The sequence below is a fragment of the Apodemus sylvaticus genome, chromosome 10, assembly GCF_947179515.1.
Source record: "Apodemus sylvaticus chromosome 10, mApoSyl1.1, whole genome shotgun sequence".
NCBI classification, from domain to species: domain Eukaryota; kingdom Metazoa; phylum Chordata; class Mammalia; order Rodentia; family Muridae; genus Apodemus; species Apodemus sylvaticus.
In genome coordinates, this window is record NC_067481.1 from 6696554 (window position 1) to 6722873 (window position 26320).

At 57.9% G+C, this 26320-nt stretch overlaps 2 protein-coding genes across 6 annotated transcripts in view; one reads left to right on the forward strand and one right to left on the reverse strand.

The window, feature by feature from the left end:
• Positions 1–234: 234 nt before the first annotated feature.
• Caskin2 (CASK interacting protein 2) lies at positions 235–14772 on the forward strand. 2 transcript variants are annotated; one of them, XM_052197961.1, is made up of 20 exons: positions 235–348; positions 1483–1981; positions 6210–6261; positions 6754–6851; positions 7218–7363; positions 7447–7542; positions 7629–7759; positions 8284–8392; positions 8681–8789; positions 8926–9020; positions 9841–10102; positions 10226–10347; positions 10430–10490; positions 10614–10702; positions 10857–10967; positions 11044–11145; positions 11268–11406; positions 11560–13041; positions 13119–13341; positions 13643–14772. In XM_052197961.1, exons 2-20 carry the CDS (start codon positions 1888–1890, stop codon positions 13731–13733), a joined length of 3612 nt encoding a protein of 1203 aa, XP_052053921.1. In that variant the 5' UTR covers positions 235–348; positions 1483–1887; the 3' UTR covers positions 13734–14772. The 2 variants fall into 2 exon arrangements, with proteins under 2 accessions (XP_052053921.1, XP_052053922.1); XM_052197962.1 differs by having other exon boundaries at positions 10229–10347.
• Tmem94 (transmembrane protein 94) overlaps positions 14354–26320 on the reverse strand; it is a 33821-nt gene continuing 21854 nt past the window's right edge. Inside the window, exons 6-32 of one of the 4 annotated variants that reach the window (XM_052197960.1) lie at positions 25483–25685; positions 24883–25034; positions 24462–24564; positions 24200–24286; positions 23892–24008; positions 23515–23571; positions 23129–23233; positions 22866–23030; positions 22215–22358; positions 21329–21644; positions 20931–21104; positions 20480–20582; positions 20169–20386; positions 19284–19465; positions 19055–19193; positions 18687–18802; positions 18405–18504; positions 18043–18151; positions 17666–17855; positions 17354–17431; positions 17022–17107; positions 16707–16788; positions 16305–16453; positions 16128–16222; positions 15949–16042; positions 15679–15849; positions 14354–15385 (exon numbers count right to left, since the gene is read on the reverse strand). In XM_052197960.1, coding sequence (XP_052053920.1) covers positions 15313–15385; positions 15679–15849; positions 15949–16042; positions 16128–16222; positions 16305–16453; positions 16707–16788; positions 17022–17107; positions 17354–17431; positions 17666–17855; positions 18043–18151; positions 18405–18504; positions 18687–18802; positions 19055–19193; positions 19284–19465; positions 20169–20386; positions 20480–20582; positions 20931–21104; positions 21329–21644; positions 22215–22358; positions 22866–23030; positions 23129–23233; positions 23515–23571; positions 23892–24008; positions 24200–24286; positions 24462–24564; positions 24883–25034; positions 25483–25685 — 3608 coding nt within the window. In that variant the 3' untranslated portion in view covers positions 14354–15312. Of the gene's footprint in view, positions 15386–15678; positions 15850–15948; positions 16043–16127; positions 16223–16304; positions 16454–16706; positions 16789–17021; positions 17108–17353; positions 17432–17665; positions 17856–18042; positions 18152–18404; positions 18505–18686; positions 18803–19054; positions 19194–19283; positions 19466–20168; positions 20387–20479; positions 20583–20930; positions 21105–21328; positions 21645–22214; positions 22467–22865; positions 23031–23128; positions 23234–23514; positions 23572–23891; positions 24009–24199; positions 24287–24461; positions 24565–24882; positions 25035–25482; positions 25686–26320 lie in introns of all 4 variants that reach the window. The other 3 variants (XM_052197959.1, XM_052197958.1, XM_052197957.1) reach the window with 3 other exon arrangements.

Sequence of the window (26320 nt, forward strand, 5' to 3'; positions counted from 1 at the left end):
CACAAAGCCTCATCTACCCCGCCACTTTGCAGCCCCAAGCAGCTTCACCTGCGCGCATGCGCTGATACAACCAGTGGCTCGGATCTGGACTGGCTGGCGGGGGGCGGGGCCTAGTGAAGATGGGGCGGGAACCAGGGTGCTGATTGACAATCCAACTGTGCGGCCCGGACGGTCTCCAGCTCCCGATCCGGCGGGAGGGACGGGGGAGGGGCGGGATTTCCTGCGGGAGGCGCCGAGCCGGCCTTGGAAAGGAGGAGAAAGGGGTTGCGGGGGACAGTGGGAGCCAGAGTCCAGAGTGCCTGAGACTGAGCACAGCCAGCAGGACCCCCGGCGGGGCGGCCGGGAGAGGTGAGATTGCGGGGGAGCCCGGGCCAGGGGTCAGACCCTTGAGAGTAGACGCAAACTAACTTTTCTTGTCTGATCGGCGGACTCCTCCATCTCTCTGCTCCTTCCGCCTTCCTGGAGCCCCCCTTTTCGTTCTCCTCTATCTATCCCTCGGACTCTAGACTCTCCGGGTCCCTCTTGCCGCTTTGTTCCCGGGGTCGGCCGTAGCTGGGCTTGGCTGCGGGGAGCTGCGCGGCGCTAAGAGGGGCATTCCAAGGGGCGGGGGAGCCAGCCGACCCCAGGCACTGCCAGGAGCACTCGCTCCCCGCGCGGGTCGCGGGCTTTGAGGGGGAGCGCCCTCCGGCTTGGGCTTGGAACTTAACGAGGAGTGAGTGGTTCCCCACCTGGGCCCCAGGCCTGCACGAGTCTCATGCCACAACAGTTTGGCAACAAAATCACCGCCACTGAGGAACTGACTATGGTTTTGTGCGGGAAGTGCGTTGGCGCTTCGGGTTCAGACTTGGTAGGTAGTTGGCTAGCCTGTCCAAGCTCTCTGTCCGGGGTCTCTACCTAGCTGCTCCCTCCCACCACAGAAGCAGCGAGGGAGGGTTAGCAACAGGTGCTGTGGATCTATCCTATCCCACAGGTAGATCTCCCCCAGAAAGTGAGGGACATAACACCCCGTCCACCCTCCAGGGACCTGGTAGTGAGGACTGTGCTGCAGACACCTTGGTCCGGGAGTGACCCCAGCCATCTGCCTGTGCCACTCTCCCAGGCCCTACCTCCTGGCCCCGCCTGTTGTCTGTGGGTGTCAGAGCCCGGGGCTGTGGAGAATGGGCTGCTGGCCCTGCCTACCCCAGTGTCTCCTGCTGCCAGGGCCCCTCCTGCCCAAGGTTGAGGTGCTGCCCAGGGCCGCAGGGCATAGGCAACCCAGCCTCTCCCTCCTTGAATTCTGTCCCTATCCCCTTTGCATGATATCTTTCCCTTAAATACTGCAACTTCCTCCTCTCCCTGAGTGGCTCAGGCTCCCTCCCTCTGTAACCCCCAGGGCATCTGGGGTGATTTGGGGCTCCCTAGAGGCTCCCTCTTGCTCATCTTCTCTGTCCTGGTTCCTGGCTGTAACCCAGCTTTTCACCAGAGGATGTGTATCTTTTCCAGACCCCCAGGACTTGTCCATGGCTGCTGCTTCATGCCAGAGGTGACTGCTGACTGCTCTCTGGGTGGGCATTGGTGCTTCTGAGCTAACCCAGGAAGATTGGCGGGCCCAGTCCCAGCCCATTCCACCGCTGTCGGAAGCTACAGGCTGATCTGGGGCCAGATTTCCACACAGCCACCACCCCACCAGGGACCGGCTTTCCTGCCTGTGGTGGCAGCTCCCAGAGAACTTTGAGGGACTCTATCTCTGCCTGACAAGGAGCCCATTGCCTGAGACACCAGACGTGTTCCCCCAGGACCAGGAGTCCTCCAGAGCATTGAGGCATGGCGAACTGACACTTGACTGGGCCTGTCTGTCCCTTGCTTCTTCCTGGACTCTGAAGCCCAGAGCCTGGCCCAGCAGTCAGAATGGGTCGTGAACAGGACCTCATCCTTGCTGTCAAGAATGGAGACGTGCCCTGCGTGCAGAAACTGGTGGCTAAAGTGAAGGCTGCAAGAACAAGTGAGTCCTTGGTGGGGTGGCCATCCAGCTGAGGCCCTGCTCTGAGTACTGAGGCCACAGAGAGAGGCTGGGGGGAGGGCGGGGGAGGTGGCAGGGGAGGCTCACTTTGATTTGCAGACTTGAGGAAGAAGGACTGTGCTTGTTGTAGACAAGAAGTGCTTCTGTATAAGAGAGCCAGGGAGGGAAAAGGCTTCCTTCTTGCTCTGTGTGTCCCGGCAAGTCACTTAACAGCTCTGGGCCACGGAGCCCTGGCCGACAAAGTGACCGCATTGAAACCCGCTCGGCTTCTGCATTTATTGTTCATTGTATGCCAGGCCGTGTCCTAAGCTCTGGCCCAGAGAGCAAAGCCAACCAGTGTGCTAGCCTTTGAGGTCGCCTGTTAGGAGGTGGGTTTGCTCTTCCAGCTGTGGGGTCTGGAAAGTGCCTAACCACCCCAACTCCATCCGCAGACTGTATTTATGTCTGCACTTCAGGAGGATGTCTCTAAAACCTCTTCGGAAGCAGTGGTTGGGTTTCTAGTGGTGGTGGTTGGTTTGGGGTTCCGTGAGGCTTAGAACCCCAGACCTCGAACTTGCCACACAAGTCACTTTACCGTCCCCTGGTGGCATAGTCCCTGTTTCCCAGGAAATCGCAACACCGCGACCCCGTTACTAAAGCTCTTTTCTCCCGGGCTCATCTGTTTGTGTTCCTTGGGCCTGTGTAGCCAAAGGTAACGTTCTGTTCTAGCGGTTTCCACAGCCCCGAGGACTGTATCCCTGACAGGCAGGAATGGCCACTTAGCCCCATCTCTTAGGATCCTCTGTGGTAACAGCACACCTGCCCCAGGAACATAGACCTCTGCATTTAAGGGCAAGCTCGCTGAGGTTTTCCAGACCTTGAAGCTTGTCTTCCCAGGTCTTAAACCAGCAGGTTTAAGGTTCCCTGCCTCCTCTAGAGATAAAGTATCTGCCAAGGAGAGGGTCTCCTCTGGAGGGAACACTGGGGTTTTAACTCCCAAGACACACCTGGGTCTTGTACATACGACTCCCCAGGCTGCTTGAAGACATCTTATCCCCACCTACACCTAAGTGTGCTCAGTGCCAAAGGAAAGATGGTAATGGCGTGCACCCACCTGCACAGCAGGGCGGAGACCTAGGTATGAGGTGGAGCTGTGCCCCTGGGTCCTTGTGTCCCTGGGAAGTGAGTGAGGGAAGCCAGACGGAAGGAAGGTCCTGAAGCCGCCAACCGTCAGTTGGTCGTCGCAGGGAGAGGGCCTGAAGGTCTAAATGTGAAGCCACCCTCCTCCCCCTCACCTCTCTGTTGCTTTTGGCCACCTGCCCGGTGGGGCCTTGGTCACACTGCCGCTGGCCTCACAGTCCTGGCTGCCTCAGAGAGTGAGGCCCACTGGAGGGTAGAAGGAGGGGTTGGCTGATGGCGGGAACCTCACAGCTAGGTGCGTAGGGTCCAAAAAAGGTCTTCTGTATCCAATGGCAGAGTCTCTAGGGGATCAAGTTTCTTCCCTCAGCCCAAGGTGGAGATTCACTTATATAGCGTACAGGTGGACACAGGATAAGAGGCCCAAGCCTTCTTATGAAATCCCCCACACTGTACCTCCCTTCTTTGTCCTCTGACACCAGAGAGGCTGGTGACAAAGATGAGGTCCCGGGTGACCTTTGTAAACCTTGGAGTTTATGAAACATTGTAACCCCTTGCATCCTGTCAGATCCATTATGCAGATAAGGCAAGTGACACAGAGGTTCGTGACGTGCCCAAGGTCACACAGCCCTGGGGTCAGATGAGAAATAAACCCTTATGCTCTCCTCCGCGTTCCCTTGGTAATCTTTACTGGTGTCCTGTTCATATCAGAATCATCTTTTTTTTTTTAAGATTTATTTATTTATATATGTGAGTACACTGTCACTGTTGCTGTCTTCAGACACACCAGAAGAAGGCATTAGACCCCATTATAGATGGTTGTGAGCCGCCATGTGGTTGCTGGGATTTGAACTCAGGACCTCTGGAAGAGCAGTCAGTGCTCTTAACTGCTGAGCCATCTCTCCAGCCCTGATCTTATCAGAATCACCAAGGGGTTGTTCTAAAGGCCTAGAGTCCCCCCAATTAAAACTTCGAGAAAGTCTGGGGCTCCGTGGATGATCTTGGAGAGGAATGAAGGGACCCTGTGTAGCAAAGTAAACCATCGGAAGGGAGGAATCAGGGCCCACTTTTCCTCTTGCTGTGCTGACTGGAAGCCTCTAGCTAATGCTTCTTTCCTTTAGCCTCCTGACATCCACAGGACACACTCCCCCACCCAGGTCCTCTTCAGGAGCCTGCGCCTGGGAGGGGTGCTGTCACGTGGGACTCGCCCCTCCCCTCTGCCCCTCCCCATCCATCTCCTTTTTCTGAGGTCTCCTTCCTTGGCCAGAGGAAATGGATGGTCTGAGGTGACCAGCTGAACTCACATCCTTTGCTCGGGCCTGAGACAGGGGTGATCCTTCCAGCCCCAGAACCCAGCTGGGGAAGAACAGTTATGCCACAGCGGAAGCGCCTGGAGCCACTGCCAGGAACTGGGACCCTCCGCCCTCCCTCCCGCCAGGGTCCCCAGCCCAGTTTCTGGGCCTCTCCTCCACCACCTTTCCGGCTATTGTTCTGGAAAGAACAGAGCCACCTATCTGGCCCTGCCCCTGTTCCTGTGCTCCTCCTGTCACATTGTCAACCCCTCCCTAGAGAGGACACATTCAGCCACCCAGCTGCCCTATCCCAGACTCCCGAGTGGACAGCCCAGTGAAGGAAAGGCTCCCTGAAGGACGATGGCTCTCTTCTCTTGGGACCTTGTTGTCTGTGCTGAGGCTTAGAGAGGCACCTTGGTGGCCAAGGTCATGCGCCCGGGAAAGGCAGAGCAGCCTCTGAGCCGTGCACTTCCTGCTTCTGCTCCAGTCGTTCCCCCCCCCCCCCCCAAATGGTTCTGCGTTACAAGAACTGTCAGAGAGCATGAGGGGGAGGCTGGGAGGTCTGTGCTTCCTCCCAGCGGCCCCTACACATACACACACACACACACACACACACACACACACGCGCGCGCGCGCGCGCGCGCGCACCAGCTGCCCCACCTTTTCTGTATTTACCTGTTAGGAGTAGAGGCCCTCAGCTCCACCCCGTGTGTATCAGTCTCCTCCCGCCCCATCCCTTGCTTCCCACCCTGATTGGAATGAGGCCGTTCCTTTCCCAGGCTGCTGGGGTATTTGGGGGCCCACCAGGGCCTGGGGGGCAGGCCTGGACCAGCAGGTTTGGCACCCTGCCCAGCCTGGGCGGAGCTTGGCCCCCTCCTTCCCGGCAGGGTGGGTTCCAGCAGGAGGCAGGGGCGGCCTGTAACAAGGCTTCTCCTCTCCCAATACCTCAAGGACCAACGTGGTCAGGCTGCTCCTGGGCTCTCACCCGTATGTATCCTGTCCCGGGGAGACAGTGCCCGGGCTCTCTGATGAGGCCAGAAGAGCCCAGTCAGAGCTCGTGGGTCTCAAGTTGGCAGGTGGCTTAGTGGAAATCCCAGGAGAGTTTGGGTGTGGTGCCCCAGTGTGGTGGCCAACATGTAAGGAATGCCCAGTGGTTATTGTCTGTATTCCATACTCACAAGGGACAAACACTGTTCTGGCAACTTCTAGGAGGTAGATCCTAGGATCAGCCTGTTTTCAAGGGGGAGACGATGTCCTATAGGTTAAACGACCTGCACAAATTGGTAGGGCTGGCCCACAGAACTGGGGCTAGTGTCGGTATATCCCATATGGTCTCGCCCACCAGGTCCAACTCTGGGGTGCTCGGAGCCCAGCTTCATCAGCCTTCCCTCTGCCCTTGAATACTTAAGCCCCGCCCTTCTCTGCACGCCTGCTCCCCTTGGCCCAATTGGACAGTATGACTCTCCCCCATTCAGGCAGGAATGCTAACCATGCACCCCGTGGGCCTGCCCTATTGAAGGCATGTCAGGCTGATACCCCTTCCCACCCCCCTTTGGCTCTATAAACAAGCTGGGCAGGGGTTTTGGGGAAGGCTGGCAGGCCGGCTGCTGCCCTGGCTTCTTAAGAGTGCTGGGTGCCCTCAAGCCGGGGCACAGGATCCTAAAGGGTCATGGGGCAGGTGCTTTTTTGTCCACCGAAAGGTCTGTTGGGTCCTTGGAGATGGGTAGTGGGAGTGTGTCTGGGCAAGGCCAGTTGGTAGGCAGGGCATGCGCCCTGATGCCCCCTTTACCCTGACTCCCCAGAGCTCCTCGGCTCCACGAAGAGACTGAACATCAACTACCAGGATGCTGATGGGTATGTGCTGCTGGGGAGGGAGCAGAGTCCTGGGACGGGTAAAAGGAAAGCCCCGGGCTCCACAGTCTGTTCCTCAGTCCTCCAAGTGTGTTTGCCTAGAGCTCTGGGTCCTGCCTGTGTAGGGCCAGAGGGAGGGGGTCCTGCCCACCCACCTGCCTGTGGAGTTAGCGCTGAGTAAGAGAAGGGCCCCCCTTGGGTCAGATTCTTCCTGGGCCCCTTTTCTCCCTGGAGGGTAGGAGCCCTCAGGCCTCTGCTCCCACGGCCCCCTCCCCTGGGCAGGCCGGGTGGGGGATGTTAGACAAATGAGCCTCTCAGCCGAGACACTGAGTCCTTTCATGCCGTGGCCCGGCCACTGTGCGCCACTGTGCGCTCCCACGGCAGGGCTGGCAGGCATGGGGGGGGCGAGTAACTCATCACTGCCGGCCCCCAGAATGAGTTTGGGGGTGGAAGACTAGTCATCGACACCCCCTATGTCGTGTCCCCCATTGCCAGATTCTCTGCTCTCCATCATGCTGCCTTGGGGGGCAGCCTGGAGCTCATAGCCTTGCTCCTGGAGGCTCAAGCCACCGTGGACATCAAGGACAGCAATGGTGAGAGAGCTCAGTGCATCGCGTGAGGTGGGGGAGCGCAGGGCCCCTACTGAGACCTCTGTGGCCAGAAATCAACCCTGTTAGTTAGAACACACTTACAGGGGTTTTGGGTTGCTTCTCTCAGATTGTGAATGGCTTCCTTCTAAGAAAGTACTTCAGTACTCAGTAATTCAGGGAAATCAGTAATTCAGATTCCCCATTATTTAGATAAGGATGCTCAAGAGAGGTTTTAGCACCGCGCCTGGATTGCCTGATCGTCTGGGGTGGGCACAGTGAGAACTCTGATGTCGCCCCCTCCCACCCGGGGCGGCTTCATTCCCTATTTAAATCCCCATGACCCCTCTCAGAACCTCTCCCTCCTGTCAGGCATGCGGCCCCTCCACTACGCAGCCTGGCAGGGCCGGCTGGAGCCTGTGAGACTGCTGCTACGAGCTTCGGCGGCCGTCAATGCTGCCTCGCTAGACGGTCAGATCCCTCTGCACCTGGCAGCACAGTACGGGCATTATGAGGTGGTAAGCGAGCCCGCCTGAGGGGCTATGGGGGCCAGGGGCCAGGGTCTGGTGGGCAGCTTCCGTGACATAGCTCTCCCTTGCAGTCAGAGATGCTTCTCCAGCACCAGTCTAACCCATGCCTAGTCAACAAGTTGAAGAAGACACCCCTAGACCTAGCCTGTGAATTTGGGCGGCTCAAGGTGAGGCCCACAGCCACCCAGGGTGCTGGGGGCTAGATTCTGGTTAGTCTTTGGAGGAGGCTCTAACTGGGTGCCGCATCCTGCAGGTGGCCCAGCTGCTTTTGAACAGCCACTTGTGTGTGGCCCTGCTGGAGGGAGAGGCAAAGGACCCATGTGACCCCAACTACACCACACCCCTGCACCTGGCTGCCAAGAATGGCCACAGAGAAGTCATCAGGTACCCCAAGGGGCCGCCCCACTTCCTCAACCTCAGCCTGTGGGACCGTTAGATTCTCATCAGTGCCTCCTTGCTATTTTTTTAAAAATCATGCACATATATGTGTTGGGGGGGAGGGAGTATGTGCACATGAGTGATACATGTGTTCTGTGGGGGATATGTGCATGTGAATGACACGTGTGTTCTGCGAGTGGTACACAGGAGTGACATGTGTTCTGTGGGGGGTGCACACGAGTGACACATGTGTTCTGTGGGGAATATGTGCACACAAATGGTATACATACATGTGTTGGGATATGTACGTGTGCCCGAGTGCGGTTACCTGCAGAGACAGCAGAGCTGGCGCTGCCATGGTTGTGGGCTGTGGAGTTGAAGGGCTCTCTGAGAGCAGCGCGCACTTCACCGTGTTGTCTCTGCAGTCCACTGTTGCTCTTTCTATCTGGCTTCCAGGGTCCCTGTCCCCACACCCCTCGCAATGCCCTTCTTCCCCTATCCATCTGCCTCACAACTCCTGCCCTCCACAGGCAGCTCTTGAAAGCTGGTATTGAGATCAACCGCCAGACCAAGACGGGCACCGCACTTCACGAGGCTGCGCTCTACGGCAAAACCGAGGTGGTGCGGCTGCTACTGGAGGTGGGTGTGGGCACGGAGGGCCTGCTGTAACGTACCGTGCTGAGGGCCACAGGGAAGGCCACGGTGTTTTGTGGGTCTCACTTCTGTGTGGTGCTAAGGGCGTATAGCCGGAGTGCTCACCCATCTGGCTTAGTTCACCTCCTCCTGGCTCATTCTTGACCTGATGTTTGAGACTTCATGCTTCTCATCTGAGACCTGAAAGCGTCTACTTGGTGTTTGGGAGCATTAGAGGAGAAATGCCAAGCAAAATTCTTGAGATGTCCTCTTGTGTGCCGCCATGTACCCCAGGGAGGCGTGGACGTGAATATCCGGAACACGTATAACCAGACGGCGCTGGACATCGTGAATCAGTTCACCACCTCCCAGGCCAGCCGGGAAATCAAGCAGCTACTGCGGGGTGAGTGGGAAGAAGCCCTAGCTAGGGGCTGCCAGAGAAAGAAGGCCCGACAGGTCCCGGAGCGTGGCGGAGAGTCCGCGTGGCGGAGCGTCAGCTGAGGCGTTCATAACTGACATCTGCTCATCCCCTCCCTCAGAGGCTTCGGGGATCTTGAAGGTCCGAGCGCTTAAGGATTTCTGGAACCTTCATGACCCCACTGCTCTCAATGTCCGGGCAGGAGATGTCATCACGGTGAGGGGCCCCCACACAGACATTCCTTTAGAAGACCAGCAATTGCAATGACTTACTTGGGCATAATACTGTGTTAGCAAGCTGAGATAAGTCTCAATATTACTCTTTCAGGTGATCATTTCCAACTCTAGGGTACATAGTTTTTATTAGCATTTTTTTAAAAGGGATGACAAAGTTGTGGCTTAGAGAAATTAAATAGGGGGGCTGGAGAGATGGCTCAGCAGTTAAGAGCACTGACTACTCTTCCAGAGGTCCTGAGTTCAATTCCCAGCAACCACATGGTGGCTCACAACTATCTGTAATGGAATCTGGATTTGGTGTTTTTTTTTTTTTTTTCCGAGACAGGGTTTCTCTGTGTAGCCCTGGCTGTCCTGGAACTCACTCTGTAGACCAGGCTGGCCTCGAATTCAGAAATCTGCCTGCCTCTGCCTCCCAGAGTGCTGGGATTACAGGTGTGCGCCACCACCGCCTGGCTTGTAATGGAATCTGATGCCCCCCTTCTGGTATGTCTGAAGACAGCAACAGTGCACTCACACACATTAAATAACTAAGGAGAGAGAGAGAGAGACAGAGACACAGAGACACAGAGAGACAGAGATATTAGATGGAGTCACCAGGTCACATACCTAGTAAACAGTAGAGCGGAGCTAGAGTGTTGTCCTTATGCCCTGTGGTACAAGGACACTGGGCTGGCTTGGGTAGAAGTATGCACCATGAGGAGGAGAGATGGGCCAGTCCTGCTGGACTGTTACTACAGAGACAGTCACGCCACTTGCTTGATATAGAGTGACTGTCCTTTCTGTCCATGCCATCGCGACAGGTGCTTGAACAGCATCCTGATGGCCGCTGGAAGGGTCACATCCATGAAAGTCAAAGGGGCACAGACCGGGTCGGCTACTTCCCGCCAGGCATCGTCGAGGTGGTCAGCAAGCGGGTGGGCATCCCTGTGGCCCGTCTCCCCTCTGCACCCACCATGCTGCGGCCAAGCTTCTCCCGGATGTCACAGCCCTCAGCTGATGACCCCCTGCCGTCTCTCACCTACGGCCAGCTCCCTCGGGTGGGCCTCAGCCCAGACAGTCCAGGTACGTCCTTCCCAGAAGGCACTGGTTGGGTCACTGGGCGCTGGCAAGTTGCCAGTCAGCTGTTAACAGTGTCAACTCTGACCTTTGTGCTTGTGCCCCCCCCCCAAATCCCCACCCCCGCAGCAGGTGACAGAAATAGCGTGGGCAGCGAGGGTAGTGTGGGCAGCATCCGCAGCGCTGGCAGCGGGCAGAGCTCTGAGGGCACCAATGGCCATGGCACCAGCCTCCTGATTGAAAACGCTCAGGTAGGAGGGAGGTACTGGGCCTGTTTGGGGGCCGCCACTGTCAGTTTCTGACGCACTGAGCAAGCTCTTATTCCGTCTCCAGCCACTGCCCTCTGCCAGTGAGGACCAGGGGCTGCCAGGCCTGCATGCCCCGACCCCAGCAGGTGAGAAGGGTCAACAGGGTGGCATTAGCTTGGGCAGTACAGGTGGGGATGGTGGCGGTGAGGGCTTGCCCCGCCCATCCCTCTTCCAACCCCTTCTGAGACCATTTGTCCCCTTCCCTGAAGACAACCTGAGCCACCGCCCTCTGGCTGGTTACCGCTCTGGGGAGATCTTCACCCAGGATGTGAGACCAGAACAGCTGCTGGAAGGGAAGGTGAGGTTTCCACGGGAGATACATGTCAGGTCTTGGCACAAAGTGGAAGGCTTTCGTATCCACTTAGACCTGGCTCTCGGGGAGGGAGGGGGCAGGCCAATGGGCGGGCCCTTTCTCTGCTGACTTTTCCACCCTATCTCACGCCCTACCTCAGGATGCACAGGCCATTTATAACTGGCTAAGTGAATTCCAGCTAGAGGGCTACACTGCCCACTTCCTACAGGCTGGCTATGATGTGCCGACCATCAGTCGGATGACACCTGAGGTAGGTACTACAGCGGGTGAGGCGAGACGTCCTAGCGGGCAGAGGACGGCCCTGATGCCCGTGCCCTGTGTAACAGGATCTGACGGCCATCGGGGTGACCAAGCCTGGGCACAGGAAGAAGATCGCCTCAGAGATTGCCCAGCTCAGCATCGCTGAGTGGCTGCCCAACTATATCCCGGTGAGCAGGTGTTCCGGGCGGGGCCTCTGACTCTCACTCGGAGCTGCGGCTTTCAGAAGGGTGGGGGTGATGCTTCCTTTCTGGCATGGGGCGAATCTGGTTTGATGGTGGCACTCCTCCAGGTGGACCTGCTGGAGTGGCTGTGTGCACTGGGGCTGCCCCAGTACCACAAGCAGCTGGTGAGCAGTGGCTATGACTCCATGGGCCTTGTGGCAGATCTCACCTGGGAGGAGCTGCAGGAGATAGGCGTGAACAAGCTCGGTGAGGACCATGTGAGGGCCCCTGGCCGCCCCTGCCCCCGCATCCCTCGGGCATCCCTGGGAGAAGGGAAAGGGGAGTCGTCGTCTATCCAGAGCAAACGGGAGGACCCGGCCTAGGCCCAGCTAACCCCTCCGATCCCACCTCTCCTTCCAGGACATCAGAAGAAGCTTATGCTCGGGGTAAAACGGCTCACAGAGCTTCGGCGGGGCCTGCTGCACGGCGAAGCTCTAGGCGAAGGCGGGCGCAGGATGACCAGGGGGCCGGAGCTGATGGCCATCGAAGGCCTGGAGAACGGGGAAGGCCCAGCCGCGGCCGGCCCTCGCCTCAAAACCTTCCAGGGCAGTGAGCTGAGCCCAGAGCTCCAGGCTGCTATGGCAGGGGGTGGCCCAGAACCACTACCCCTTCCCCCGGCCCGGTCTCCCAGCCAGGAGAGCATTGGCGCACGCTCACGGGGCTCTGGTCACTCACAGGAACAGCCTGTTGCCCAGCCCAGTGTTGGTGACCCCAGCACCCCACAAGAGAGGAACCTTCCGGAGGGCACCGAGCGCCCCTCTAAGCTGTGCTCTCCACCCCCTGGCCAAGGACCCGCCCCTTATGTCTTCATGTGTCCACAGAGCGGACCGGCTAGCCCAGCCCCAGCCCCTCCGCCTGGCGCTCCCCGGGCCTTCTCCTACTTGGCTGGCTCTCCTGCCGCTCCCCCAGACCCACCTCGGCCGAAACGCCGCTCTCACAGCCTGAGCCGCCCTGGCCCTGCTGAAGGGGAGGCCGAAGGGGAGGCCGACGGGCCGGTGGGCAGTGCCTTGGGCAGTTACGCCACACTTACACGGAGACCGGGGCGCAGCACCCTTGCCCGGACGAGTCCTAGCCTGACCCCAACCCGAGGGACCCCCCGGAGCCAGTCCTTTGCCCTCCGTGCCCGGCGTAAAGGTCCCCCACCCCCACCCCCCAAGCGCCTCAGTTCTGTCTCTGGCTCCGCCGAGCCACCTTCCCTAGACAGGACCTCAGGGCCCAAGGAAGGGGCCGCGGGGCCCCGGAGGAGAACACTGAGCGAACCAGCTGGCCCCTCAGAGTCCCCTGGTCCTTCTGCGCCGACTGGCCCCGTGTCGGACACAGAAGAAGAGGAACCTGGCCCTGAGGGCACACCCCCATCTCGGGGCAGCTCAGGGGAAGGACTGCCATTCGCAGAGGAGGGGAACCTGACCATCAAGCAGCGGCCGAAGCCATCTGTCCCCCCTCCCCGGGAGACACCTGTGCCCCCCGGCCTTGACTTCAACCTCACAGAGTCAGATACTGTGAAACGCAGGCCCAGATGCAAGGAGAGAGAGCCACTCCAGACTGCACTGTTGGCCTTCGGGGTCGTGGGCAGTGATACCCCTAGCCCCTCCGCTCCCCTGGCCGCCCAGGCCCAGGCCCCCTGTGACTCGCCCTCGGCTTCCTCTAACCCTCCACGGGCTGAGCCCAGCAGCCTTTCATCTCAAGGAACTCCAGCCCCTTCTCTCAGCTCCATGACTCAGCCCCCTGGGCACCCAGGGCTCTGTGCTACACCAACTCTGGAAAACTCCACAGGCAGTAGGCCGAACATGGAGACGGAGCCTCCCGCACCCACCGCCGCCCTCCTCAAAGTGCCTGGAGCAGGTAAGAAGTGAGGCCTGCAGAGGGAAGGCCCTGTGCGGGCTCAGGGCCCAGTCACATGGAACCTTTTGTCTCTGAAGGAACAGCTCCCAAGCCTGTGTCTGTGGCCTGCACTCAGCTGGCATTTTCTGGCCCAAAGCTGGCTCCCCGGCTCGGCCCCCGCCCTGTCCCCCCTCCGAGGCCGGAGAATACTGGGCCTGTGTGTCCAGGTCGGGCCCAGCAGAAACTGGAGCAGACCAGCTCATCCTTGGAAGCTGCACTGAGGGCAGCTGAGAAGAGCATCCACACTGAGGAAGGAGACGGGTGAGCTGGGTGCGGGGGGGGGGGGGGGGGGGGGAGGAGGAGGCCGGGAGGACCGTGCCTGGGAGCACTGGAAGGACTCACAGCATGCAGCATCTAGGGCTACAGAGGCTTCAGAGGGACCTAGGTTTTAGAGTGGCCTACAGAGGTTCCTGGTGACTGTCACTTTACAGGCGCACTGATTTGGGTAACTCCTGCCGCTGGAAGGTTGTAAACGGGAGGTACACAGTGTTTGGCAGCAGACAGGAGTGCAGCGGGCTGCAGACCCACTGGCCCATCTCATCAAACTTTTCCCTTGATGTAGTCCCACAGGGACGTCTACCAAGCACATTCTGGATGACATCAGCACCATGTTTGATGCCCTGGCTGACCAGCTGGATGCCATGCTGGACTGAGCAAACCTTGGCCTGTGACTCTCCACCTGCCTGTGTTCACCGCCTGGGGCCCAGCGTGGAAGACGCCTCTGCCACACAAGAAACAGGCAGAGGCTCGGCGAGGCTGGCATATCCTTCCACAGCAGAGGCCTCCTATGGCTCCAAGCAGTGGCTGGCAGTCACACAGAGGCCAGAGGACTTGTCAGAACCTGACTGAGGGCCTCAGCTGTGTGAGAGCAAAGCCTTCCCGTGCGCAGCTGACTGTACAGCTAAGGCCCCTGAACAGGGACCCTCGTAGGAACATTCTCCTCTAGGAGGAGGTGGTGACAGTGATCTGGGGATGCACCTCCTTGCCTTGTGTAAAGTCCCTGTGGTCTGGGAATTTGTCTGGTCACCACTGAGATACCCTAGGGCTCTGAGGCTGTGTGCTTGGCCAGTCCCCTCCGTGCAAGTGTACACAGGAGATGTAAAGGCACAGCAGAGGCCTGCCTTCCCGCCAGGACCCTTGTCTTCTGTTCCAGTCTGGCCATCCCACACTGGGAGGCAGTGCTGGCCAGGATCAGGGCCAATGAGAGGAACAGATTCCCAGTATCCAGACTCTAACGACTGTATATAATATTTTTCAAGCAGAGAGAAATGCATATATTTTAAATGGAATTTATTCTATCTATTAACTGCCTGAGAGGATGCAGTAGGGGAAGGTCTTCGGGCCACAGAAGAACCGTCTACCCACCTCCTGCTGGAGGACCCAGTTGGTCTGTAACTATTAACCTCTTTCCCCCAACTAACATCAATGAAAGAGTCGTTCCACGTGACCGGGCTGCGTTTGCATCTGTGCAGCAGATCTCTAGATCTAGGATAGCCCCTGACCCAGACCTGGGGCACACATCAGTGCAGTGCCGAGAGCTGCCAGCCTTGGGAGGGGAGCCTTTCCTGGCTGTTTCATGGATGCACCATAGGGTGTTTTTTAAGTAATTTACAATTTTAATATAAACCAGTTGACATTCATTCCCCCAAAGGCTCATTTTCCAGTAAAAAAAAAAAAAAAAAAAGTAAAAAATGTCTCCCAGAACAAGCACAGGGGCCACACGGGTGCCTGGGCAGGGTCCTCTGTGGAGGATTTATGGTCAGCTGACAGGGGGCCCCAGGGTGAGGCGGGCCCTTCCCATCTTCAAGCCTGGAGGTCCTGACTGCAGCCGGCCCTTGCCCGGGAAGATGTGGCGGGAGGACACAGCATCTCGTACAGCAGCAGCCACTGCGCTCCAACAAAGACTGAGGCTGCCGCAGAGGGGGCCAAGTGAGGGGACCCCTAAGAGAGGGAGCCCAGGGGAGGGGACTAAGGATCCCTTTACCAAGGGCCTGAGGTCATACATTCAAGAGTGCCCTGGCAAGGCCAGGGAAGAGCCAGTGCGGTCCTGTCAGACCACGGCTACAACCCGTTGGCTTCTTCATGAAGAGCCCGAGTCAGGAAGACGGCGGTCTCAGTGCACACAGCTGAGCCTCTGATGTCACGAGGCATAAACGTTCATGACACCAACTTCCCAGCAGGTCTGGCTCAGGTCCCGGGAAGCTGGGCAGCTGTGGCCACCGGGCCACTGGCTCAGAAGGGAGAGTTCATGCCCAGCTTAGTCTCAAACTGCAGCTTCTGGCGCTTCTGGTAGCGGACACGGACCCTGGCGAAATAGATTAAGATACAGTTGACAACTTGGCCTGGTGGCTCAGGCCTGTAATTCTAGCTATTTGAAGGCTGAGGCAGGAGGATTACGAGATCAAGGCCTATCTAGGTTACTTAGTAAAGAGTGCCAGGCCTAAAGCCAAGGGTGGAGTTATCACAGGAGCTAGCTCAATCCAGTGCCAGGAAAACAAACAGGCTGGCGCAGACCTTCAGACCAGAGGACTGAGCAGGGTGGTGACACTGAGGTGACAGGTTTAGGAGACAGGCAGCCCAGTGGCGCCACAGGCTTACCGAATCTCATGTAGCTTTACAATCTCATTGGTGACCACCACAAGGACCAGGGACAGGCAGCCCAGGAGCCACGTTAGCAGGGGCACATCTTCTAGGCCAAAATGGACACGTGAGTCCCTGTGTGTCCACAGCTGTAGATCCACCACGGTCTGGACCACCTGACCGAGCAGCCTGTGGAAGAAAACAGCCCTGTGTGAGCCCTGCTTTCCCTGTCTTCCTCCCACCTGTGACCGCAGCACTGTCCCGCAGCCCCCCTAGAATGCTACTCACACCACAGGCACGGTCACTGCCCACCAGAGGTTTGTCAAGGGGCTCTTTCTCCACAGAGGCTTGGTGCGGTGTACGTGGGTGATGGAGATAAAGACTAGAAAGATTGGCCAACAGGGTGTCAAGGCTTCCCAGAGTCTTGCTTCCCACCCTGAGGCCTCCCCGTGAGGCAGAGTCCTTACCGGTGTGCAGAACAATCAGGGCAGCTGTGAGCTTCTGAGCTGACAGCAACCCATTGGCGAAATCCTCGAACCAGGCTGGAGCTCTGTCGTCATTGCTGCCAAAGGAGGATAAAGGCTTGGCCTCCTAAGGGCCCCCAGGGCGGGGAGGCACTGGGAGGGCGGATCCCTAAGACCCACCTGCGTAGCATGACGGAGGAGCAGTTGGTGAGGTTGCGGGCCCGGGCACTGTCACAGAAGCTCTGCAGTGTGAAGCCAAAGCAGACGAGGCACGAGCTGATGGTGAGGCTGAACTTGAGCAGGAAGCAGAGCAGGAAGTAGTGCTGTGTCTGTGGCAGATGGGAGCAAACACGGTCACTCATACAGGGCAGGCCTGGTGCCTGCTCATCTTCTCTAACTGTTTAGCGAGGAAGTAGGCACGCCTTGGGGGATAAGGCCCCATCCCCAGCAAGGTTCTTTCTTAGTTTGGGCCATGGATTCTCAGATGGCTGACCTCTGCAGAATCTTCCAGGTTAGGCCTACTCCCAGCCCCAGGGCTTGGCCCCTTGGAGAAGCCCTGTGATCAGGGTCTGCCTTGCTTACCTTCTTAGGAATGGACTGAAGGTTTTTGCCTGTTGCCATAGACATGATGGAGCTATGTGGTGGTTTTCCCAATAGAGAGATGCTGAAATTAAGTGTGGGTAAAGGGACAGAGGTTACCACCTGTCTCCCAACTCTCAAAGGGAACACCTACAGGGAGTCTTGGCAGTGAGATAAAGTCCAGTCGTGAGGAGAGGTAAGACAAAGGGCCTTGCATCAGTGCCTCCTTGCGCCAGAGGTGAGCCCTGAGCCCCATGGGATACCCGCTGAGACCCCAAGCTCACCAGCAGGGCACAGAGGGGCTTTAAGGTCTCTCACCTGAGCAGAGGGTAACAAAAGCAGGACAGCCATAAGATGTCTGTGGTACTCAGGAGCGGTGGAAGCTGGACCAGACAAGAAAGGAACTAAAGTAGGAAAGAAAATGTCACCGAATTTGTCGACCCCAAGGCAACCCGCCATGCCCTGGCCCAAGAGACCCAACATCTTGACCTAGAGGACCAGGAACAAGAGAACACTTCTACAAGTGGGGTCATCTCAAAAGCCGAGGTATACACAGAGGTTCGTGACTATCCTGCACCCCCAGACTCCTCAGACTCTCAACTGTCCCTTCCTTACGAGGAGGGGCAGTGCCTGTACAGAACCTGGCTCACCTGAATGACCACAAGGGTCAGCTGGCACTGCAACAGGAAGAGGAAGCACTTCCGGATGCCATACGCGGCATGCCGAGCCTAAGGACAAGAGGACGATTACGACCCCAGCCTGGCTCCTCTGCGGCCTCCAGCGAGCCTCAGCAAGGAGCCACATGCCCTTAGTGCTCTCATGAGAAGGGAGCAGAGTCAGATTCTAGGGCCTTGGGGAGATCCACTTGTCCCTCCCACACAGGCCAGACAGGCAGGAAGCATGAGGCCCAGAACTGTCATGTTCTGCCTGCAGGACAGCCCCCGATACCTCCTGAGACCCACCTGCTCAATGAGCCGGATGATGCTGATGGTTTCTTCCTGGCGAAAGGTCAGGGAGCAAGGCAGGCTGTTGAGCTGCCCCGAGAGCTGCAGGGGAGAGAGGCCGTCCGAGGCCTGGGCCATGGTGGTGCTGGTGGCGTAGCCAAAGGTCTCCCAGGAGCAGCGGGACGGGTACAAGGGATCCAGGGCAATGCTGCTCAGTGGAGGGAAACCCACCCGTGAACTAGACTCTCAACGGTCCACCAGATGGGAGCATCCCATCCCTCTTCCCCCAGCAGACCCGTCCCAGGGTCTGAGCCAAGGCAAGCCCCTAGCTACACACAGGCCTGTCCACCCGTGGTCTGAGAGCTTGGCCCACAGTCCCGGTGTCTCTCCCTGACCTGACATCGCTCTGGAGGAAGAGGCCGCTGTTCCGCAGATTGGCCGAGCTGCCCAGGCAGCAGGTCACCTCCCCATACTCCTGCATGATTTTTATCATCTCACACATGGCTGTGGGCAGGAAGGGTCACGGAGTCGGTCAAACGGGGCCCTGTGCAGGCACTAGCAGAACCCCACAGGTCCATAGGGGACAAAGGGACGAGCACAGCCCTCAGGAGCAGGTCCAGCCCGCAGCAGGAGCACAGGAGCGCTCACGGTGGGCTTCCTGAAACGCCCACAGCACCGCCCCACTGGATGCCCTGCCAGTTCCAGCCCAGATTCCTCCAGTCCACTCTGCAGGGGCGGGGAAGGGCGCAGTACTCACTATCAGGGGTGCAGTCGGTGAACAGGGGCACCAGCAGCGGTACATTGTCGATGTTCTGAAGGTGGGGCCGCACCTGGTGGATGCCCCGGGGAAGCTTGGCCTGGAGGAAGCAGAGATGTCAGCAGACTCGAGAGGGAGCAGAAAAATCACCTCTCCTGCCACCACCGCCACCATCACCTCCTCTTCCTCCTCCTCCTCCTCTTCCTCCTCCACCTCCTGCCATTCTCTTTCTGAATCAGGTCAGCCCACTTCAGGGACACGGGACAGAGCCCACCATCATACCCGGTTGCAGTCCTCCAGGAAGCTGGGGATATCACTGTCCGTGGGCTGGAAGCTGATGAGGTCTGAGTGACCCTCCTCCTCTAAGAGGAGGAGCCCTTCTGCATCGTCTCGGGACACTGTGGGGAGGAAAGCAGCCGATCCTCACCTGGGGCCAGCCTCCTGGAAAGCTGACCCATGCCCTGCAAACGGTACACAGCCTCTTCCTCCGGCTTTCTACCTGTAACAGCCCAGAGTCACTGCCCACAGGGACGCGGGGCTATTTCCTGAGGGACTGTGCTTACAGAAGAGATCTATGTACGTTTCTGCTCATACTTCCCAACAAGCGAATCTTTCCACTCGCTCCGTCCCTGACAAGCCTTTGCCCTCACCCTGATTCAGGTCATCATGGAGCGAGCCGGCATGGCTGGGGCTGGAAGGAGGGATCTCAGAGCCAGGCATGTCGCCATTGGGCGTGAGGGATATGTGGCAGTTCCAGCCTGTCTCCAGGCCCATCTTTTCTGCAAACACCTGCAAAAGCAGAAGTCAGTGAGAAGAACACCGCACAGAGATCAGGGGGTGAGGTGGGGCGGGAGGGACAAACAGGAAGGCTCTCCCCACCTTGCTCCTGAGCTCATCCTCCAAAGAGAAGTAGACAAAGCGGATGCAGGCGTTGACCAGCCCATCAATGAGGCGCACGATGTCCAGCCGGGCCTGGTACTGGGAGGACACCATGCCCATGAAGATCTGACCGCTCAGGGCCTGCATGCAGTCTTCCTTCTCCAGCACCTCCCCGATCCCTTCTTCAGGCAGGCACAAGACACAAAAGCCAGCCGGCATGTGGCAAGACAACCAGGACACAGCCCAGTCAGGACATGGAGGAACCAGCAGATTCCAGGAGGCAGCCCAGGGCCACACACATGGAGGCCGCACCCAAATCAAAGGGCCCCAGGGGACCACACACACACACACACACAGCCACACAGGTGCACATAGAGCCGGGATACATAAGAGCCAACGCACATAAGAGAGAAGACAAGGAGAAGTACTCATCAGTGAGGTGACCAGACCCCCGGGGAGCTGGGCTGAGCACGGCCCTGCTCCAGGGCTAGGTGGCTGGTCCCACATTCGGCGCATGGTCTCCTAGGCTCGTAAGACATGGCCAAATATGTGTGCTTGGGAGTGTGGCTTAGTCTAGGTCCCTGTGTTCTAACAGACTGGATTTGGGTTTGTATCTAATGTCATTTGACAGCTTTCTAAGAAAACACTTTTATATGCATTAACCCACGAGGAAGGGAAAGGAAGCACCTAGTTTTAGATGAGGAGAGACTGAAGAATTTCCCGTATCACCAGCTAGTGAGTGCTACACTGGCACCCCGATTCCCGTGACTGCCCATGGCACTGTCTGCTGAGTGACCCTCTGAAGCCCATTAGCCCCTGGGCTTCTCAGCCCTGGGAAACCCCGTGTCATTCCCACTGAGACGGACGGACGGAAGTTCACAGTACCATCAGAGCTCCAGCTGCTGCGGCGGATGTTTGGCTTGATGGGTATGGTGCTGGGCAGCTCGCACGTGGTGAAGATGCTGCTCTGGCCGGGCACCTGCACCAGCTCGATGCACTTGCCGTTGAGCTGAGAGGACAGCGTGCAGTTCATGGGCTTGTAGGCAAAGGCAGAGCAGTAGCCGGACAGGCAGGCTCGCTGGTAGAAATCCAGCACTTTCTTTCTGTCAGAGAAGTAGGGGAGGAGCAAGCTGAGTGGTCTTGAGAGGCCCGCGACCATCAGAGGGGCGAGCAAAGCAGTCAGGCCTCTCCCTCACCTGTCTGAACCCGACAGAGGATAGATGTCAGCGCCATCCCAGAAGTCTGTGCAAGCCTCCATGACCACGTCGGCACTGCCGTGGGACAGCATCTGCTCTGTGCCTGTGATAGGGAATGGATCCCATGAGGCCAACACCATCTCCTGCCTCCCTCTGACCTAGCACACTACAGCCCATCCATACAGAGGATACAAAGGTACTGGTCAGAGAGCCACTGTGGGACACTGGCGGAATAGGAACGTGGCCCTATAAGCCGTGTCCTTTGGAGAGGCCCATTCTCTGAGACTCTGGCCTCTCAACCCAGTCCCCACCACATTCGAGGACTTGAAGAGCGGCCTAGTGGTCACCTGAGTCAACCTCCCTCCCGAGTACATGGGACGGGGTACCGTCTCCCGCACACCAAGCCTTGGAAGGTGTGTCTAGATGCCAGCTGAGCCGAAGTGAGGCTTACTGGTGGCAGTGTCCTTGATGAAGAGGCTGATCATGTGGCTGAGCGGGGGGCGCCGCTTGGTGACACAGGAGGGCCGCCCCAGTGACGTCTCCTTCACGGTCTCGGCGCTGGGGAGGCGGTAGAGCGCCAGGTGGTTCTCCTGCTTGAAGAGCTCCTTGGCCCCCGGAGTGAAGCCTGAGGAGGAGGACAGCACTCAGGGTCCCCCTCCCCTGCCGGCCACCTCACACTGCTCCTCACGGCTCTGTACCCAACAATCACTTATCTTGCCAGACTAGAAAGCTAAGCGTGGCCAATGTTCATAGCGAGAGAATGTCAATTCAGGGACAGTCAGAGGCAGGCCCGCTCTGAAAGGCCAGCTGTCACTCAGGTGGCCCCGCCCCGACACCACAGTGCCTTACCGATGAGCCGGGCCAGCTCGCAGAGGCCCCAGGGCACGTGCACGGGCAGCACGGCGCTGTGGCTCTCCTGCAGGGCGATGTTGCACAGGTGGTCGGAGAAGCGGCACAGGCGCTCGGTGACGCTGGCGTTGCACAGATTCAGCAGCACGTTGAGGCCCAGAGGCTTGAGGGAGGTGAGGTGGAGCTGCCAGTTGGAGTCATCAAACTGGATGCAGGAGGGGTTCTGTTGGTCTTGGGACAGGCTCAGCATCTCCAAGTGGTAGTCACACACGAAGTCCTCGGCCTCATAGGGATCACCCTCTGTCCCGGGCTGGGCCTAGAGGAAATGTGAGGGAAGTGAAGCCCTAGGCTGGGAGGAAGTGGGGGAAGGCTCTGATACCCATGCAGGCCCAGAACTAGCTTCACAAGATGGCCTACCATCCTCAGAAGGGGGCTGGTGCCCACACTCTCCTGTGACTGCTGAGAGCCTCACCGTGGCCTCCGACTTCTATTTAGGACCTGTACCGATTATCTCAGGCCTTTGGTTAAGATTGACAATAGGACCTACATCCAACGAGCCTGGCAGTGCTCATACAGGGAGGGGACAAAGGTTCTGTGTTAACCAGGGATGACACCTGACCAGGACTTACAACTCTCTGTGTCTGGAAGATCCTAACTAGGAGGCTGCTATCCTGGGGAAGAACGGGACGGGGACAAAGCCAGACACAGAGAAGCCTTGGGTCAAACCTCAGGGTCCTCCTGCTGCCCAGGCATGAAGCTACAGGAAGAGGGGCTGCACAGGACTCTTGCAAAGGCTGAAGCTGAGCTTTTTTCTTTTCCCTTGGCAGGGAGGCAGAAAGGCCTGTGACAGACCCAGTGGCTTCTCTACCCTGTCTCCTCCTCTCACCTTGCCGGGCTCTTCCTCTCCACCTTCAGTGCCCCTGCTGAAGCTCACGTTGGACCCAGACGGGTGTTTGCTGCGGCCATGTCCTTTGTGATGAGGGTGGGGCTCAGAGGGCTTGGGGCCATCACCAGGCCAGTCACTGCGCTCCTGCTCGTTGGAAAGGTGCAGGGTATTGTTCAGGGAGCCAGCAAGGAGGGCATCGCGTTCATGGGGCTGAGGAGAACAGGAGCACAGGCTGGGGCCAGAGTCCCATGGCTACCTGAAACCAGGAGGCATGTAGGGCGGTTCTTGGCTTCTTACTGTCTTAACCTTCCTATTTTATTTAATTTTTTGTTTTGTTTTGTTTTGGTTTTGGTTTTGGGTTTGTTTTTTTTTTTTTTTTTTCCGAGACAGGGTTTCTCTGTGTAGCGCTGTCCTGAAAATCAGTCTGTAGACCAGGCTGGCCTCGAACTCAGAAATCTGCCTGCCTCTGCCTCCTGAGTGCTGGGATTAAAGCCCCATGCCACGCCTGGTCACTTATCCTTCTTCTTAGGCAGGCAGGAGAAGCCGCCAGGAATCCCGAGCCCCTCTTTCTTCCTAAACCTCTCTCCCAAGGCCACAGGCCTGCCTCTGAGGCTAAGCAGCCCAACCTGACCCCGTGAGAGCTGGTCGTACCTCCTCCTCCACCTCGGGATGGCAGAAGGAGCGGGTAGACAGGTCGTCTGTGAGGTCCTCGTGGCTGCTGTGAGGGGGCTCCACCTTCCCGCTGAAAAAGAGCACAGTCTCCGGGCTGGGATTTGGCCATGATAAGATCCCCTGTTTGTCTACACAGCACAGTACCTGTAGGGAGAGAAGCAGGATTAGAAAAAGACTCAGTATTAGTCTAAGTGCCACATATAGGAGAGACAAACAATCCAGACCCAGCAGAGCCTCCTCACCGTAACAGAGCCCAAGCTGTGTAGCAGACTGGCACTGTGGCTCAGGGTTGGCGATGTGCCTTGGATCACCCTCAGAAAGTGAGCCCAAATGCAGCGCAGCATTTCCTGGTGGGAAACAAGACAGTCTGTGAGGCTATTTGGGGCTCAGCATTATTTCCCTGGAGACTGCCTGCCTATATAGGGCCCAGATCAAGAAAGTCCAGGGGTATGCTGGGAAGTGGGGTTCCAGGACAAGATATTAATATAGGTTCAGGTCTAGGTCATGCCCAACATGGATAAAGTGAGTGGAGGATCAAGACCACAAACAGAATCACAGAGATCCAAGGAGAACACAGTACTTCATGCCTGCGGGGCCCTAGAGGAAGATCTCTACCTCAGCAGTTTACCTGAGAGGAGACAGCTTCAGTATAGCTGCTGAGAGTGTCCTCTGAGAACTTGGCTAGCTGCAGAGACAGGGTGAGCGTCAGTGAGGGAAAACCTGCCTTCAGAAAGACATCTATCTATCATCACGCATGTGTGAGGCTCCTGACCCTCTCTGGTAAAGAGCATCAGGCAATCCCAACTCCCCATGGATGGAACCCACACCTAGGCCTGGCCTGGAACCCAGCTGATAACAGAGAAGTACCCTGACCCACAACGAGCTTCCCACAACCTCAGCATGCTACGAACACGGAACAACTGGCCCCGTGCCCCACTTCCTGGCACAGCCCGTTAACTGTTTCTGTTCCTGCCACTGTCCTCTGGATGCTCGGGGACAACCTACCAAGGAGCTGGGGGAAGCCTTGCTCATTTGGGCCAGGACACGAGCTTCTCCACAGGCGGTAGCCAGGACCCAGAGGACCGGGAAGAGCAGAGGGAGGATGGGCAACATGCCGTTCACCTGAGAGAGCGAAACAGACCCAGGGATCCTGAGGACCAGCGTGGGGAAGAGGGGGAGGGGTGCCCTGCTACACAGCCATGCCCAGGGAGAAAGAAAGCTATTCCCTTCTGGGGAGCCGAAAGGAAGGGAGGCAAAACCCAAGGGAGGAATAGGACAGAACGGCACAGCAGGGAGGAGAGGACCATCCTTGCCTGGAGCTGGAGAAGGGTGTACTGCCAGGAAGTGACCCCAGGTGCCTTGAACATGAAGCGCAGGGCATTGGTGATGAGAAAGCCAGCCTGTGGGCACAGGATGGGCACCGTCTTAATGCCTTCCCCAGGGAGGCCCTGAGCTGTAGGCACTTCCTTTGCCACTCACACTGCTGGTTCACACACGTCTACACAAGCTCTTGCCTGGGCTGGCCCTGCAGCTCACCCATGTCTGCCCTCTCCCCCACCCTGCAGCCCCACACACCAGGACCACCGGCACAGCGTAGTGAAGCATCACCGACTGTACTGTGAACCTTTCATTGTCCAGAGCAGTGACCGGGCGGGACAGGGCTGTGTCCAGGCACCATCTGTAAAAGAGGCAACCCTCAGGCTCTCTTGAAGAGGATGCCTGACAGTGACAGCTCGAAAGGGTTCGGGGCCTTCCTCCTGGACAAGCCTCCTGGACCAAACACCTCCAGGTCCTGTCATTCCCTAGTCAGCCTTGGTCCCTGCCTGGCCCACACAGTGCCCTGAGAAAGGGGATCTGACACAGGCATTCCTTCCATTAAAAATGCTCACACAATAGGCCGAGGAGCTGCCTGTAATTGGCAGGACCGGGAATGGACGAGGCTCCTTCCTTGTCACTAGAGGAGAAGACAGCAGGACAAGGAGAGTGACAAAGCTACCTGATGTTGTCGATCACGGGCGTCTCCAGGACCCGGAAGAGCCGGTGTTGCTGTGGGTTCTGTGGTCCTTTCTTTACTTCTCCCCGGGGAGATGGCGGTGGAGAGAAGGGGGGAAACAGGTCTCCCGGCTCCAAGACAATGTGCTCGTCATCCTGTGAGCATGGATGCGGCGTGGAAGGGAGCCATCACAGGGCACTGGGGTGGATCTGGGAGTGGGTGGGACTGGGGAGGGGTGGGGGTAGGGCTGGAGCTGTTTTGTCTTGGGTTTCTTGAGACAGTCTCACTGTATGGCTCTCGGTCCTACCTCAGCCACCACAGTGTTAGAATTACAAGTATGGACCTCCACACTTGGCAAGACCACTCTTTCTAGACAGTGCCAGCTAAATAGAAATGCCTGCCGAGGTCAGCTAACTAGCAACAAGTCCAGCAGGGACTTGGGTTTCTAGGGCTTAAGAATCCAGGAAAAGACAGAGCAGCAGCAGGAGGAGGGGGTTCCAACCCTGCCCAAGGGCCCTTGTGAACCCCCAAGCTGGCCAGGAAGATTTGAGAGCTAGCTTAAGGACTCCTCATTTCAGATACTCCCCCAGCTGTTTCCACTACCTTGATGCCCCTGAGGGAGGCAAAGGACTCCTGGCCAGGCCTCAGGGCTATGATGTCTCCTTCTACCAACAGGCTGACTGGCAGGTTGACCAGGTGTCCATCTCTGTAAGCCCAGTGCAGGGACCAGGAAGGTGCAAAGGGCATATGGAGGTCTGGGTACATGGAGTTCGGCCACTTGATCTCCTTTCCATCCCTGAGAGCATCTAGTGAAAACAGAAACAACAGCCCCGGGCCTGTACAACCTTTCCTATGCATGCAAACGCAGCCCGTATGTACTTCAGCAATGCCTTCCCTGAGGATCCTTCCCTAGTGCCAAGTAAGTCAGGAATTATTCCAGCACTGTGGGGAGGGGGGAGTAAGAGGGAATAAACCTGTCTGCAGGCAGCAAGAGATGGCCGCCGCTGGGATGAGACAGCATGCAAAACAGGCACAGAGGGTCGGCACAGGGACAGGCACGGGGACAGGCACAGAGGGACGGCACGGGGACAGGCACAGAGGGATGGCACGGGGACAGGCACAGAGGGACAGCACGGGGACAGGCACAGAGGGACACATGGAGCTGAATGCCCATCTGCGATGTTCTAGAGAAGCAGGAGGGAGCCACAGGAGGCTCCTGTCACCCTAGACCTGACTGGCTGGCTGGGTCTCGACTGTTCATTTGTTACCTGTGTAGCTACTGGGTGACCAGGCCAAAGGCAAGCCCTTTTCTTATCCTGCCTCTCCCTACTGGAGCCCCACTGTATAGACAAGCAGGGAATCCTATCACAGTCCAAAAACTAGCCTGGGGACTGTGCTCCCGAGCAGGAGACGGAGCTCACAAGGAGCGGGGCCCATCATC